The sequence below is a fragment of the Opisthocomus hoazin genome, chromosome 1 (assembly GCF_030867145.1).
Source record: "Opisthocomus hoazin isolate bOpiHoa1 chromosome 1, bOpiHoa1.hap1, whole genome shotgun sequence".
Classification (NCBI taxonomy): domain Eukaryota; kingdom Metazoa; phylum Chordata; class Aves; order Opisthocomiformes; family Opisthocomidae; genus Opisthocomus; species Opisthocomus hoazin.
In genome coordinates, this window is record NC_134414.1 from 74,413,511 (window position 1) to 74,427,882 (window position 14,372).

Sequence of the window (14,372 nt, forward strand, 5' to 3'; positions counted from 1 at the left end):
TGTTTGTTTGTGGGTTTTTTTTTTGCTGCCGTCGGAAGACTAGCTCCCACAATGTGTGGATGAAGTCTAGGACAGGCCTAGGAACTGCATAAAGGCTATTCAGCTGATATTTGTATATGCCCCAGCACAGCTCTGGGATGTCAAAAGCAAAAGGCTGGCCAGTCTCCAAATTCTCAGAGCTTTCTATGTCTGGAGGAGGAAGAAGAATGAGAAACAAGTTTGGAAAGAAATAGAAGAAAAAAAAAAAAATTTCCAAATTTGTTGTGTATGTATTTTCTTTTAGCATAGAAGACAATAACATTCAGAACCTGATAACCTGTTAGTGTCCTGACTCTAAGCATACGTGAGCACACGTTCTCAGTATGTTATTTTTTTGTGCCTATGTATACTTTTTCTTTCTTTTTGCTTCATCTAGTTTGACACTGTAATTGCAGAAGCGGCCAGCTTGATGTCCGGGAGCTGATCTCTCTCTACCCCTTCCTGTTGCCTACTTCTTCTTCATTTATACGGTCTCATCCCCCTCTGCATGAGTACGCGGACCTAAACCAGCTGACCCAAGGGGACCAGGAGAAGATGACAAAATGCAAACGATTCCTCATGAGTTACTTGAACGAAGTCCGCAGCACTGAGGTTGCCAATGGCTACAAGGAAGATATTGACACAGCTTTACTCAAGCTGTATGCAGAGGCAAATCATGAAAGCCTTCTGGATCTGCTAGTTTCAGAGAACTTCTGTCTTTTAACAGATAGTGCTGCCTGGCTGGAAAAACACAAAAAGTGAGTGGAATTCTTGAGTATCGCACCTTTGAGACCAGAGGGAAAATTGTCTTAAATGCTGTCGGCTTCCAGAGCAATGTGTTCAAATAGCTGTAGTTTCTGTGCTTTTGGGTCCAAAAGACAACATGGTCTGGTCAGCACTTAGAATTGTTGGTGAAAAGATATTAATTGACAGTCTGAGGTAAAGGAAATGCATTCTGTCTTCTGCTGGTAAATACAGAGTTCTCCCTGAAAGTTTCTATGTCCAACACAAAAATAAAGGATTGGTACAAATCTGGGGGAAGGGGGCGAAAGTGATTTGTTTGCCTTTGTGACAATGTGAGAACTGAATGGATGCAGTAGTGGTACTTGGAGAGAATGAGAAGATGCCTTAAAGCGTGTGCTACCTTAGGTAGAAGCTGTTAACCAGCTTTAAAATTGTAATTGCTTATTCAGGGAAAGAGATCTTCCTTTTCAATTGCCTACTTTCTGTGCTCCCACTGCTTCACCAAAAGGAGGTTGCTTAAGATGACTGCAAATGACTTCTAATTGGACATGCCAGCAGGTGGAGAAATGACTGTCATTAAGCAGGAAACACTAGATAGTAAACGTGTAAAATGCAAACTCCATTCATAGGTAGTGTCTATTTCTTGGATTTAATTTCTTTAATCTTAAAATGTGTGGTGCAGTAGTAGCAACTACAATGGTGAGGAGGAGTCTTTAATTGAGGTTAGATTTAGGGTAGTTTCATGTATTTCAGGTGGTTTGTTAAATCCTCTTGGGTAAGCATAGTTTGCATGGCAAACTTTCACAAATGTGCATGGTAGAACATTGTTCCATGAGAACAGCTGTTACAGAACTTTAGCTGTATTTTTGTTACAGTACACCAAAAAACTCTCTAATGGCACTGTACAAAACTCTTCCTTGCCTGACTTGATTTCATGCTGCAGTAAAGAAAAAATGTTTCTGCTAGTAAAACAGAATTTTAAGTAAAAGCGTCTTAAAAATCGGATTTAATGATACCTGATTAACTATTGGAGCAATATTTGTTATTTGGAGCTGTATGTTAAGTCTGTATATAAAATTAGGAGAATGATATAGGAACCATCTCTAACCTGACACATACTTTAAGTTTGAGCTAGTAACTAGAAACTGCCTTAGAGACAGGAGAGAGACAAACATATTTCTAGGAAGTAACTTCTCTCCTTGGATTCTGGAAAAGAGCCTAGAGACACTTGTTCAAGTGTAGGCATAGCCATGTACATGTCACTAAGTAATTATTTGTTAGATTCTGCGCTAATCAACCCATAATGAAATTGGTAGGAAAGATCTAGCGATTTTAAAATATTTTGTCTTTCTATACAGGTATTTTGCCCTTGGTCTCCTGTATCACTACAATGGTCAGGATGCTGCAGCGCTTCAGGTTAGAACAAAGCTTTTAGTGTCGTCTGTAAACCATGCCAAAATACCAGTTTACCTCTTAGGTAAAAATCTGAGGTGCTGATTTATCTGTTTGAGAAGTAGTGATGTGTATATAGGAGAAACTTATGCTAAGACTTTCTTGAATAAATTAGTATGCTGGATGTGAAAAACTTCAAGAGCTTACTGAAGATGACAGCTATTAAGATGCTTGTATGCTATTTTTTAAGCAAAACTGTGCATACAAGAAAAAATGTTTGTGTTCTTAAAAGTGGGCAGAAGCGCTAAAATAATCAAGGGATTGCTTAAAAAGTTGTTTGAGGGACTTCAGGAACATATCTTATGCTAACAAAGTTTATTGCTAAACTGGTCTGCTAGATATGGCACCTTTTAGATACAATTATGTATATAAAAATAATCACACATAGTACTTAAAGTTCTTCAGTCAACATGAAAGAGGAGCAAAAAATCAGTTTTCATTCTAATTTGTCTGTATCGTTTGCTTTTTATCTTGCACACGCAGAACACATGAAAAGTATACCATGCATTGGAGATAAGGACTTTTATCAAAAGCTTGCTTTGTGATTAGTGTACCTCCTCCTGAAGTATTCAGGCAATCGCTCTAGGTGACATAAATTTTGAGTTGGAAGAGCTAATATATGTTTTAAGCACTTTAATCTGTGTGTTTTTGTTGCAGTTATGGGTGAAAATAGTTGATGGACACATTGAAGATTCTACACGTTCAGATCTCTATGAATACATAGTAGACTTCCTTACATTCTGCTCAGACCAAGATCTAGTGTGGAAATACTCTGAATGGGTTTTACAAAAAAATGAAGAGGTTTGTGATTGGTGTACTTTTCACAGAACGTCTAAAGTATTTCCCTGCAGTGTTGTTTGGGTGTTTATTAACGTTGTTCCATCTTGATAGCTAATTGGACCATTTTTGCAGATCAGTGATTAGTGATCAACAGAAGAAAAGCTCCAGGTTTCTCAGTTCTTCTAAGTCCCTCTGTTAATAAGTGCTAGTGATAATTACCTCTTTTTCTTCTGAGAGCAAAGTTTAGGTCATTCTGTATAATGAAACATACAGTATGTCTTTTTATCATATGAAGCAAGGTGATTTTCAGATCTTAAAAAAATAAATACATAAAAAAATCACCTAACAGGTTAACCGTTGCTGCTATTTCTTTTTTGACAGGATTCCAGGGACGGGTGATACCTGCGTACACTAGGAAGTGGAATAAATAGCCGTAATTTAAGACACAATCTCATTGCTACAAGGATTAACTTAATCCACCAAAATAAAAAAAAAAAAATTGTACCATCCATTAGTGTGGTGTGCTGCTAAATGGCATGCTTGATGCTGTATCAGTCTGTGCTGTTGGAACTTGTCACTGTCTAACTTGTATTGGTTTGAAGCTCAGTTATTACATGCAATGACAGATTTCTGAAGTTTTGTTTTGGTCATTACAGAAGTCTCTTGCTCTGTGTTTATCATCACATTTGATAAGGATGCAAACATTCTGGTCTGACTTAACACTTCCTTGCTGCACAGGCTGTTACGCGGACCTGTTCAGTACTTTTGGTGGCTGGTGGAGGTTGTGCCCAACGCCTGGTTTACAGGCTGGACAATGTATAGACTACGAATTGATGTAGTGGAGGTAGGAGTGAGTAAGCACCCAGTAGTGTAATCTTGGTGGTGTTGAGCAGGGTTTTGTGTTGTTTATCTTGCTGAACAATGTACTAACTAATCTGATAGTGCTATGAAATAGGTATTTAAGATAAAAAGGTAATGAAGGGGTTGCCTTTGAGTTCCTAAATGCAATTAACTTTTTCTAGGTTGGCATACAGATTTTCACTAAAAGGCCTTTGGAAGAACAGGAGAAAAACATTAATCCAGATGATATCATCAGTTGTCTTAACAAATACCCTAAAGCACGTGTTAAATATCTAGAACATCTAGTATTGGAAAGGAAAATAGAGGTGAGTCCTACAAGAATACTAAACATAAGCATAGGATTCAGAATGCAGACTGTGATGAACAACTTCGAAAAAAGAGAAGTCCAGAGAAATAAGCATAATTTGAAGGCTTTCAGATGTGCTCAGAGTAGGCAAGGAGTGGTTTTAAGATTAAAGTAGAAGATGAGGAGCAGAGAGCTGCATTATTTTTAATTTTTCAACTGTCATGATGGCAAGACAGTTGCTTGCCTCCCCTCAGAGGTTTGGGGGTTTTTACATGTGATTATTGTACGCTTTTCTGTTTCACCGGTGAGGCTCAAACCTCCATCTGGTAAGATCATAGAAAAACAGTTGAGCAACTGCTAATCCTATTGCACCGTGGCAGGAATATACTAAAAATTGTTGATTCAGTATTTTACAGGTGGATGTGTCTTATTCTGTCCTTCTGGAGAGATTTGAGCAATTAATGATAGAATTAAACCAGGCACATCTCACTGTAGAATTCTAAACCACTGTAGATGGTGAATGTCCAAAAGATGTGTTCACAGGAGGTGGCAGTGTATTCTGCCTTTGGCTTTTTAAGCACAATGCAGAAGCAGCCAAACATTATGGTACTTGGATGTGAGACATTTTAAGCACAGGAGAAGTAACTTTAACCTGCAAATAAAACAAGGAAGTGAACATGAAGGAACACAGCAGAACTGATGACCAGTTCACTAATTTGCATTCGTCAGATACACATGCTAGATCAATGGTTTCCTTCTGTCGCTATTGCAAATACATCAAGGTACGTGGCAGCGTGATGGATGAATATACTAGTTTCTGGTGTCATGAATATTTTCAAACAAACTTTGAGTTAAACATAGTGCATTGTAGAAGATTTATAACAAAAATAAATTATAATTAAATCTACTCTGCCTGCTAGTAAAGGCTGCATTATAAATTGATTTGGTCTCTTGAAAGTACTCGATTTATAAATTGATTTGGTCTTTTGAAAGTACTCGATTATTGTGAATGCCTTAGTAAGAATCATAGAATCATAGGTTGGAAAAGACCTCTAAAATCATCAAGTCCAACCATCCACCCAACACTGCTATGCCTACTAAACCATATCCTGAAGTGCCATATCTATACATTTTTTTAAACACCTCCAGGGATGGTGACTCAACCACCTCCCTGGGCAGCCTGTTCCAGTGCCTGACCACTCTTGCAGTAAAGAAATTTTTCCTAATATCTCATCTAAACCTCCCCTGACACAACTTGAGGCCATCACTTCTTCTCCTATTGCTAGTTACGTGGGAGAAGAGACCAGCACCTGCCTCACTACAACCTCCTTTCAGGTAGCTGTAGAGAGCAATAAGGCCCCCCCTCAGCCTCCTCTCCTCCAGACTAAACAGCCCCAGTTCCCTCAGCCGCTCTTCATAAGACTTGTTCTCCAGACCCCTCACCAGCCTCGTTGCCCTTCTCTGGACAGGCTCCAGCCCCTCAATGTCCTTCTTGTAGTGAGGGGCCCAAAACTGAACACAGCACTCGAGGTGCGGCCTCACCAGTGCTGAGTACAGGGGCACGATCACCTCCCTGCTCCTGCTGGCCTCGCTGATACAAGCCAGGACACCATTTGCCTTCTTGGCCACCTGGGAACACTGCTGACTGAAACAGTCAAATCATCAGCTTGTTTTGATGAATATTGGGTAGTGGGTAACAAAAGCACTGGGCCTTCAGAGTGCTTGTCTATCTGTGCTGGCTTTCTCACATTTTACTGCAGAAAGAGAGAAGGTCAAAGAACGCATCTGAATATGAGGAAGAATGAATTAAATCAAAATGACTCACTCTATGACCAAAACAAAAGGAGAGGACACAGTGGAGATTATACTTTTACTCAAAGGAGAGAGAACTGCTTTACTGCATTGACTTTCACTAAGTGAACTTTTGAAAGGAAATAATTTTTGCAGAAGAAAAGTGATTTATAGAGCTTGGTTATTTAAGGTGAATAGGTGTTTAGGACTACGATGTTTCATATCTACATTTTGGAAATATCTATGTTAATGAAATGGAGAATCCCGTACTATAAATACAGTGTATTTGGTGAAGCTGGTCTGAGTAAGTTGTCTGTCTGCACGAACAAAAGACTTTCTGATTAATTAGAAGTGAATGAATTAAAACATGTTTCTGTGTAATTATGTAAGTATTCATCACTGTTATTGGTGGGGAGAAGGGGTTGGCTTTGTAAACTGAGCTAACATTGTTCTTTTCATCTGTAGAAAGAGAAGTACCATACTCATCTAGCTGTCTTGTACTTGGAGGAAATACTTCAGCTAAAATCTGTAACCACAGATAATTGTACAGAAACAACTGAACTGCTGGTTAAACTACGCAGTCTTCTTCAGAAATCTGATCTTTATAGAATTAATTTTATTTTGGGTAAGATACGCATTGTCTGTTATAAATGCTATATATCGGTTCCAGCAGGAAACAAAATAAAGTGCTTGAAAGGGTGGAAAACTAAAAGATCTGAGGTTTCTAGGTGTATTTGGTTGATAGGCTTACCATCTGTATTTAACAGACACAAGTTAATTTAGAAAGCAAATCTGTTAGTGTTGTCCTTGATCTCCCATAGCTTGTGAGGTATAATGGAATGTTTGCCACTGCATCAGAGTACCGTAACTAGCTAGAAAAATACCTTCATAGAATTGTTGTCTTAATTTATAGTCAGTTTCTTTTTAATGATGAGAGTGTAACTTGTGACAGTCTTTTGCAAATGGAAGACTTACAAGTTTGTTTATTAAGCAGTCTGTTTCTCAGTGAACTGAAGTGAAGCTTTGAGGAACCTGATCACCAAGGACTTGTTTGTTGTCTGTAACACATTCTTGCCTCAAAAGCTGAGATTCATGCTAAACAATAATTTGAGCATCTTTGAGTGAAAAGTGCAACATACGTCTTTGTTGGTATAAGGCATGTGACAGTTGCACTAAATTTTTATCTTGGCTAGTGCTTATAACGGCTGATCTTTAACGTTTCATCCACTGTCCCAGTGGATGAAACGGAAATTACTAGTTACTGTACTGAAAGATGTGAAATGTTTTTCTGAAATTCAGTGGAAAAATCCAGTGAGTGTGGACATAAAAATAGCTGAGTGGCAACTAAAGTAATTTACTAACGTTTGATGTCCCCTTGCCTTTCCAGTTAGCAAAACATTATATGACAGATAATGTACGAGTATAACAGTCATTGAAACACTTGCTCTTCATCCTTTAATTTCTAACCAAATTTTGAAAGGCACAAGTTACAAGATGGATTATTCTCTTGAAATCCATGTACTCCAAAACACAGGATTTCTTTCATGGCAATTAATATCTTACATGAAGGTGAGATCACTGAATGCTAGTGTGTTCCTCCTTGATAACCAAACTGTTTGGGGGGAAAAAACATTGTATTTCCATACCTTGTACAGAGGCCTATGTCAAATCTTTATCACCTTTAAGTAGAAGATTTTCTACTTTATCTTGAAATGCTAGATGAACTTGCCATTCCCCCTGCCAGTCTCTTAACACTTTAAACTGTCAGATGGGAATTAGGGTTTGTAGTGTCCTTTTCTTAAAAGGAAGTACTGTTCGATCTTTATTGTCTTTTATGGACTTTAATTTGTAATTGTTTATAATATTGGAGAAGCAGAAGTTGAAAATATTGTGTCTTCATCTTAGTTTATCATACATGGTAGCAGCGTGCACAGAAATGGGCAAGACTGACTGCTCGAATTTAAAAGATAGCAGTGACACTGTTTTTATCATCTCTTATGTAGTAGTTTCTTTCTCTCATATTTTGTGGTGCTCTTTTGTTAGAGATGTTTTTCCATACATCTGGGTGTTCCTGTACTTATAAACATCTGTCCTGTCTATAGCTGCCAGCACCCCTGCAAAAATAGCAGGAGTTGAGTTCTGTGGGTTTGTTTGCATTGACTCTGGCAGAGGCAGTAGTCATCTTCTCCACTGAGCAAATATTGCTTTATTTCTCATTTAACAGAAAAAATCCAGGGCACAGACCTTCATATGGAAAATGCGATTTTGTATGGAAAACTAGAAGAACATGAGAAGGCTTTGCATATTCTAGTCCACGAGTTAAAGGACTTCCGTGCTGCGGAAGAGTACTGTGTATGGAACTCTGAGAACAGAGACACGCAGTACAGACGGAGGCTTTTCCACATGCTGCTGTCAGTGTATCTAAATCCAGGCGCTTCGGATTGTGCACTAGTCATGGCTGCTGTGGATCTCTTGAATAACCACGCTGCTGAATTTGACACGGCTCTAGTTTTGCAGCTGGTGCCTGACAGCTGGTCAGTGCAGCTCCTCTCGCCGTTCCTGGCTGGAGCAGTGAGGCAGAGCATTCATACAAAAAGAATGACTCAGGCTGCCCTTGGGTTAGCACAAGCTGAAAACTTAATCTACAAATACGAGAAGGTAGGTTGTTTGGTGTTTTTTTTTTTTAAATAGAGGCACATCAAAGCTTTGCTATTAAGTCCTTTGATATATAATAGTTGGAGGAAGTTTGAAGAATTAGGACAAAGTTTTCTTCGTGTCCTTGGCAATTTTGCTTACTACATTTGTTAGTTTTTTTGTCATGACTACTAGATTCAAACTTAATTTTATGCTTTCTCTATAAAACAAAAGGGAAGGTGGGGGCCTTGAAATAGGAACAACTATGGTGAACTTCTGGGCTGAGTGAAAGTGAATCTGGGATTTTCAGATTAATGGAGTTCTTGAAGCAACTTTAGCAAATGTGAGTTAGCGTTTCTTTTTCACTTGGGTTGAGACCTATCGGAATTTGCAAAAAAAATTTACCCAGTGCTTAGTATTAATTGAAGCTTGTTAGTAGCTTTTGTTAGTGGTAAATTCACTTGTGAAGCTTTCTTCTATTCCTAGCTAGAGGTGTGTTGCTTAAAGCTCCCAGCAGATTCTTATACCTTTTTAGTTCTAACAATGGTATATCCAGCAGAATCTTATCTGGAATAAAAACATGTCTGTGCTCAGTTTGCTGTGTAGCTGTCCTGTGACTTTGGTTAGGAAGCTGCATCGGGTTTTCAGTTGCATTAATGTGTAAGTGCTATTCTTTATGAAACAAACAAAGAAGAAATAATATGAAAGTGAAAAAAATAAGCAATACTTAAGAGGAAGCATGAAAATGAAGTGAGTATGAATGTGGATATTGAATTCAAGTTAGAGTTCAAGCTGTCTTTTCCTACTGCCTCTGTCATTGCCTGGGTTTGTCTGTTTGGTACAGCTGAAATTATGTGCCTTGTAATTTCCCTTCCTTTCTTGCTAGATTCATGTTTGGATTTTTTTCCCCTCTCTTTAGGTTAAACAAAAAGGAACCCCAATTCTTCTTTCGGACAAAAACGTCTGTCAGGTGTGCCAAAATCCTTTCTGCGAGCCTGTATTTGTAAGATACCCAAATGGGGGTATGGTCCACACACACTGTGCTGCAAATAGACATCTGAATTCAACCATGACTCATCACTCTTCCAGCTCCAGCAATCAGACTTGAAATATGTTCTGGCCCCACGGGTTCCCATGACTTACACTCCATTGAAAGTGGGATGGAAAAAAGAACAAAGTGCAGCTACTTTAGGTATAAATCAAGATGAACAGCTAGTCTTTGGGTGAATGGGAAGACTTCCAGTAAATATGAATTATTGCCACTTATCTTTTTGATTTCTAATGAATGTAGATAGAAAACTCACTACCAGAAATGGAGAGGTGCAAATATAGGCTTTTCTGTATATAGTAATGAGCAGTTAAAGAAAATGAGCCTTTTCTTCACAGTAAGGATGAATGTTATGGAAACAAGGCGAACAGTTATTTTAAGAAATGTCACTTTGCACTGAACGTAGTGTTGATAAATTTGTAGAGGTGGAGATGGCATCTGATGGAGCTGGAATTCTTGGAACATTATGTAACAAGACTGGCATCGTGCAACTTACTATCAAGACAAAAATGTGCATTGGTTATAACGTTTGCTGCAGCATGTCTTCTTTTGGGATGGATTCTCTTCCCCAGGATCACATGAACTTTATTTTTGCTCTACAAATTGTTGGCTTTCAATGCACTTTTTAGTACTCCCCCCTCCCACCCCTCCTCTGCTACTTAGAATTTAAATGTAAGCACTGGTCTGTTAGGTTTCTACTCCTACAGTTACTGTAATAAAGCAAGTGGAAACTGATAGCCTCAGTCACACAGCTGTGCTTGGAAGAAAAAAAAAATACGAAGTCAGATTATCTGGTCAGACCATAGTCACTTTTATGTGGAGGAAGAGACCTTAACTTTAATACTAATTTATTTATTAATATGCAAATATACTGTACATACAGCTGAATAAATCGATCTTATATCATTCTAGAGTTTCTTTGGAGGCTAAAGATGTAGCTGATACATAAGTGTACAGGTTATGTGCTAAATGTTTGCTATAACATAACTTAGGGATGCTGAAACTCCACAAGAATAGGTTTTAGTACTTGTGGATGAGTTTGTGTGATCAGAATCATGGAGAGAAGGTACAACTGGGAAGAAATCTACAAAGGTGTGCTGCAGGGGTACTGGATTTGTTACGTTCTACAAAACATTCTGTGAACTAAGATTTTACAAATAACAAGAAGAACCCTTTACTTAACTGCCCTGCTAAGTATTCACATTGATATTTAACTATCCTAAAGCAATCAATTTAAAAGTAGCTTCTTACAAGAGATGTTAAAAAATGATGACTTTAAATAAAAGTTAAGTATTTCAAAGTCAAAGCATTTATTTTAATTCTGTAAAGCTCTAATAAATACCAAGCCTACTGACCAGCATGCAGTTGAGTTAGTATGGCTGCTCGCTGTTTCAGTGTTCCAAATCGGAGTGGAGACTTTCAGCAAAACTGGGGTATCTGCATGGTAGCTTCTAGATGTGGTCTCCTTCTCTCAGAGGCCTCCTGTAGAGGAAAGGACGGCTTGTGAAACAACCTCGTAAGCATAGCGCTGCCTCCAGGACAGGGCAACCAGACTACATCCAGGTGAAAAAAATAGCCATTTCTTTGAAGCAAAAGACATTTGGCTCTTTCCTGAGTTTGAAATTAGAGAATTGTAGCTGTTGGCTTTTAAAAAACAAAATCCGAGAAAGGAATTTTGTAGTGCTTTCTACAAAGGCATGTAAGTCATGTCTAGGTAAAGGCAGCTTCAAAAAAGACAAATGTGTGCATTTTTGACTTAGTTTTGGCTTCACAGGAGCGATTCTTTTGTGTTGCACTGGTATGAGCAGATTCTTCTGTATCTTGTGTTCACGGTTTTCAGACACTGTGTACACAACTGGCAGTGATGACATAAACAAATTTGTAGTCCCCTGTCCTCAAAATACTTGCTGATAGAGAGGAAGTGATTTTACAAACATCTGGTAAGTCTTTTGCGTACAGTAGCTTGCACTCTGTAAGAAATACTTTCTTTTGCTGCAAGCATCCTCAGTATACTTTGTTCCTGTGTAATGAGGTACTAGGACAAATAATCACTTTCCATGATGAAGGCTGATTCTAGCCACTTGGTAGTGATGAACTTAGTCTTGTCAATTAGCATTGCAGTGCAATAGAGATCATGTCATTCCAGACCACAACGTTCTTAACTGGAAAAGGTATGGCTGTAGAAGATCAAACAATTCTTTATTAATATTCAATATTTTTTCAGATTTGTACTTTGGCTAAAATGCAGCAGTAACAGTAACTGTACATACAGAACAAACACAGAAACCAGAGTAATGCAAGGCAGGATATTTGGAATCATAGGGAACCAGAAGGATGATTAATATTTATATCAGGGAATCTAATTTTTAGCCCCCCAGAAATGTGGACTGGAAAAAACGTTGACGTTGGATTTATACATTGTTACCTGTTTCTTTGTTAAATTTTATACTAGAACTTATTTGGATGAATTAATGTGGAAGCCCCATGGTAACAAAAAGAAAAAGCAAAAAAAAAAACAACGTGAGGCTGAGGTAGAGCAGGAGCTCAGTGGAGAGGTGGCGGGTGGAGGACGCTCTTCCAGTATACATGCAGCGCTTGAGCAGTTGGGACAATACCCAACAAGAGGAGATGACAGCCTGTGTCGGAATGGCACGTGGTATTCTGTATGTTATCGCCAGGAACTTTGAGAGGTCTGCATTCAGATTCCCTTTGGTAGGACAACTGCAACACCCCTTGGGTCAGAGAACTTCATGTTGGAGATCCTGAGTTCATTGCTCCTTTTGTTGTGGCACTGTCAGTTTGCTTGTTCTTGTTTTGTGTGCCTGAAGTCCTGGGACAGCATTGCTACTGTGGTGAGTTCTGCTGGTGCGGCTGCAGCAGCAGGGAGGGGACGAACGGTAATCCGGTTGTTGGTTGGTGACTGGATACGTGAAGAAGGAGAGACAGGAATGAGGAATATTTCTTTGACTGTCCTGGTTTGGAAATTAAATGGGTTCTGGGAGTTTAAGCTTGATGCAATCTTTTTCTCTCCTGTTAGGGAATGTGGTGTCTTAGACCTGCCCTTGGAGAGAAGAGATTGTTAGAATACTTCTCCTTAATTTAGCTCTTGCTAAATTATTTGTGTTTGCAATAAGACTCTTCCAATTTTGTATGTGTGAAAGCCGAAACAGTGCAGACTTTTAATGTGAGAGTGTGTCTGTGATTCCGGACACAATAAATGAGATGAGTCTCTCACACAGATGCTTTTGCAGGTATTGGGGCATGTTTCCTTGACATGTAGTGTCTAATTACAGAAAAACTGCAGCTCTGACTTTGTTTTTAGCCATCTTCTGTTGCAGTCACTTATACATACAAAAAGCACTGGTTAAACCCTTTTCTGCTCTTTCGTATCTCCACGCTTCCTCACATAAAAATAACCTATGATGTGTATCTGTCATCACACGCAATTTATCCCCCAAGTCAAAAAGAGGAAAAACACTAGTGAGAAGAAACTGCCCAGAATCTGGCACTCTGCTCGAAATAAGATTAATAACTGTACAATTATGAGAGAGAATTCAGTTAGATCTTCATTTCTATGCTTTAAAGCAAGAAGTTAGCAGATTGATAATATGACAAGAGTACTGATCTACAGTATTCTCTACATCTGGAGAAAATAAGCGATTGTTTTTTGTTGCACAGAGCACACCGCAGGTGCCTGTGAACTGGCTTCCTCAGGCAGCCCACTCTGTGGTGGCTCAGATGTGCACGGGAGTCTGGGTTACGTTGAGAGCTGCTTGCTCTGCTCCTCAAGCTCCAGAAACTTTCTGCCCTTTGTTACCTGAGTAATGTCACTCTTCCAGCACTTCATTGCCATGGGTGTAAATCTGGAGTTCTGGGTGGAGTGCTGAGCACATCTGTCTTTGTTCAAGAACATGTCACTTAATTACATCAGCCACATGAAACCCTAGTAATGTCAGCTGTGGAAAGGTGGTGGTAGGGATGGAGTATGCATATGTTTTCCAAGACCTGTAGCACATGTTTGAACACAGAAGCATTATCCTGACTCCACTGAATCTTTATGACAATGTCTATTCCTTCCTGGACTCGCTATCCTGAATGATACTAAAAAAATATTTTATGCAGTTGTATCAAGAAGTAACTTTTATTACTCTTCCCAATTTGCTGCAGTCTTTCTTCAGCGTAGCTCTAAGTGTTTTATTAACATCCTGCTGTTCATAATAGGCAGCAACCAACACATTTTCATTGTGAGCACTCCCCCTATTGCCTATATTTACTAATTATTTTTTCTCTTGCTGTACAACAGTTTGGGGCTTATGCCTTGTGAGCACTGATAATTAAATGTGCTGCTGCTTTTAAAGGGAAAAGAACTTGATGATGTTCTTGATATCTGATTGATTACAAAACAGAAGTTCCCCTGCAATGAATTTGTTCAGATGGAAATCTGTACTGTCAGTGCTTTCTGACTTCATGGTTATGTTGGTGAACATATACAGCAGTATGTGGAATGTACAAATGTATAAATATGTTGATTTTTAATTAAAAAAAATCTTTTAATTATGTTTCTGTCATTCATTCCTAGGTATGTAGACTGTGGGATGTGAATGGCCAAGAGAAGGAGAAAGATTTTTCAGTGGTAAATAGCGGATTTGTCTGGGTGACTGACAGAGGTGGTCAGATGAAAAGGCTGAATTAAGCAAGCGCAGGGTGTTAAAGGAGGTAAACAGGTGTTTTTGAACAGGAGTGAATTTTAGTTTTGGG

General features: G+C 38.8%; 1 protein-coding gene across 2 annotated transcripts in view; it reads left to right on the plus strand.

Annotated features, from left to right (window-relative positions):
• The window catches only part of TGFBRAP1 (transforming growth factor beta receptor associated protein 1), a 39,424-nt gene extending 25,256 nt beyond the window's left edge, over positions 1-14,168 (plus strand). The window contains exons 6-12 of one of the 2 annotated variants that reach the window (XM_075425957.1): positions 435-776; positions 2,121-2,178; positions 2,872-3,015; positions 4,017-4,160; positions 6,398-6,557; positions 8,157-8,590; positions 9,486-14,168. In XM_075425957.1, coding sequence (XP_075282072.1) covers positions 435-776; positions 2,121-2,178; positions 2,872-3,015; positions 4,017-4,160; positions 6,398-6,557; positions 8,157-8,590; positions 9,486-9,674 — 1,471 coding nt within the window. In that variant the 3' untranslated portion in view covers positions 9,675-14,168. The remainder of the gene's footprint in view (positions 1-434; positions 777-2,120; positions 2,179-2,871; positions 3,016-4,016; positions 4,161-6,397; positions 6,558-8,156; positions 8,591-9,485) is intronic. The other variant, XM_075425964.1, reaches the window with a different exon arrangement.
• Positions 14,169-14,372: the final 204 nt, after the last annotated feature.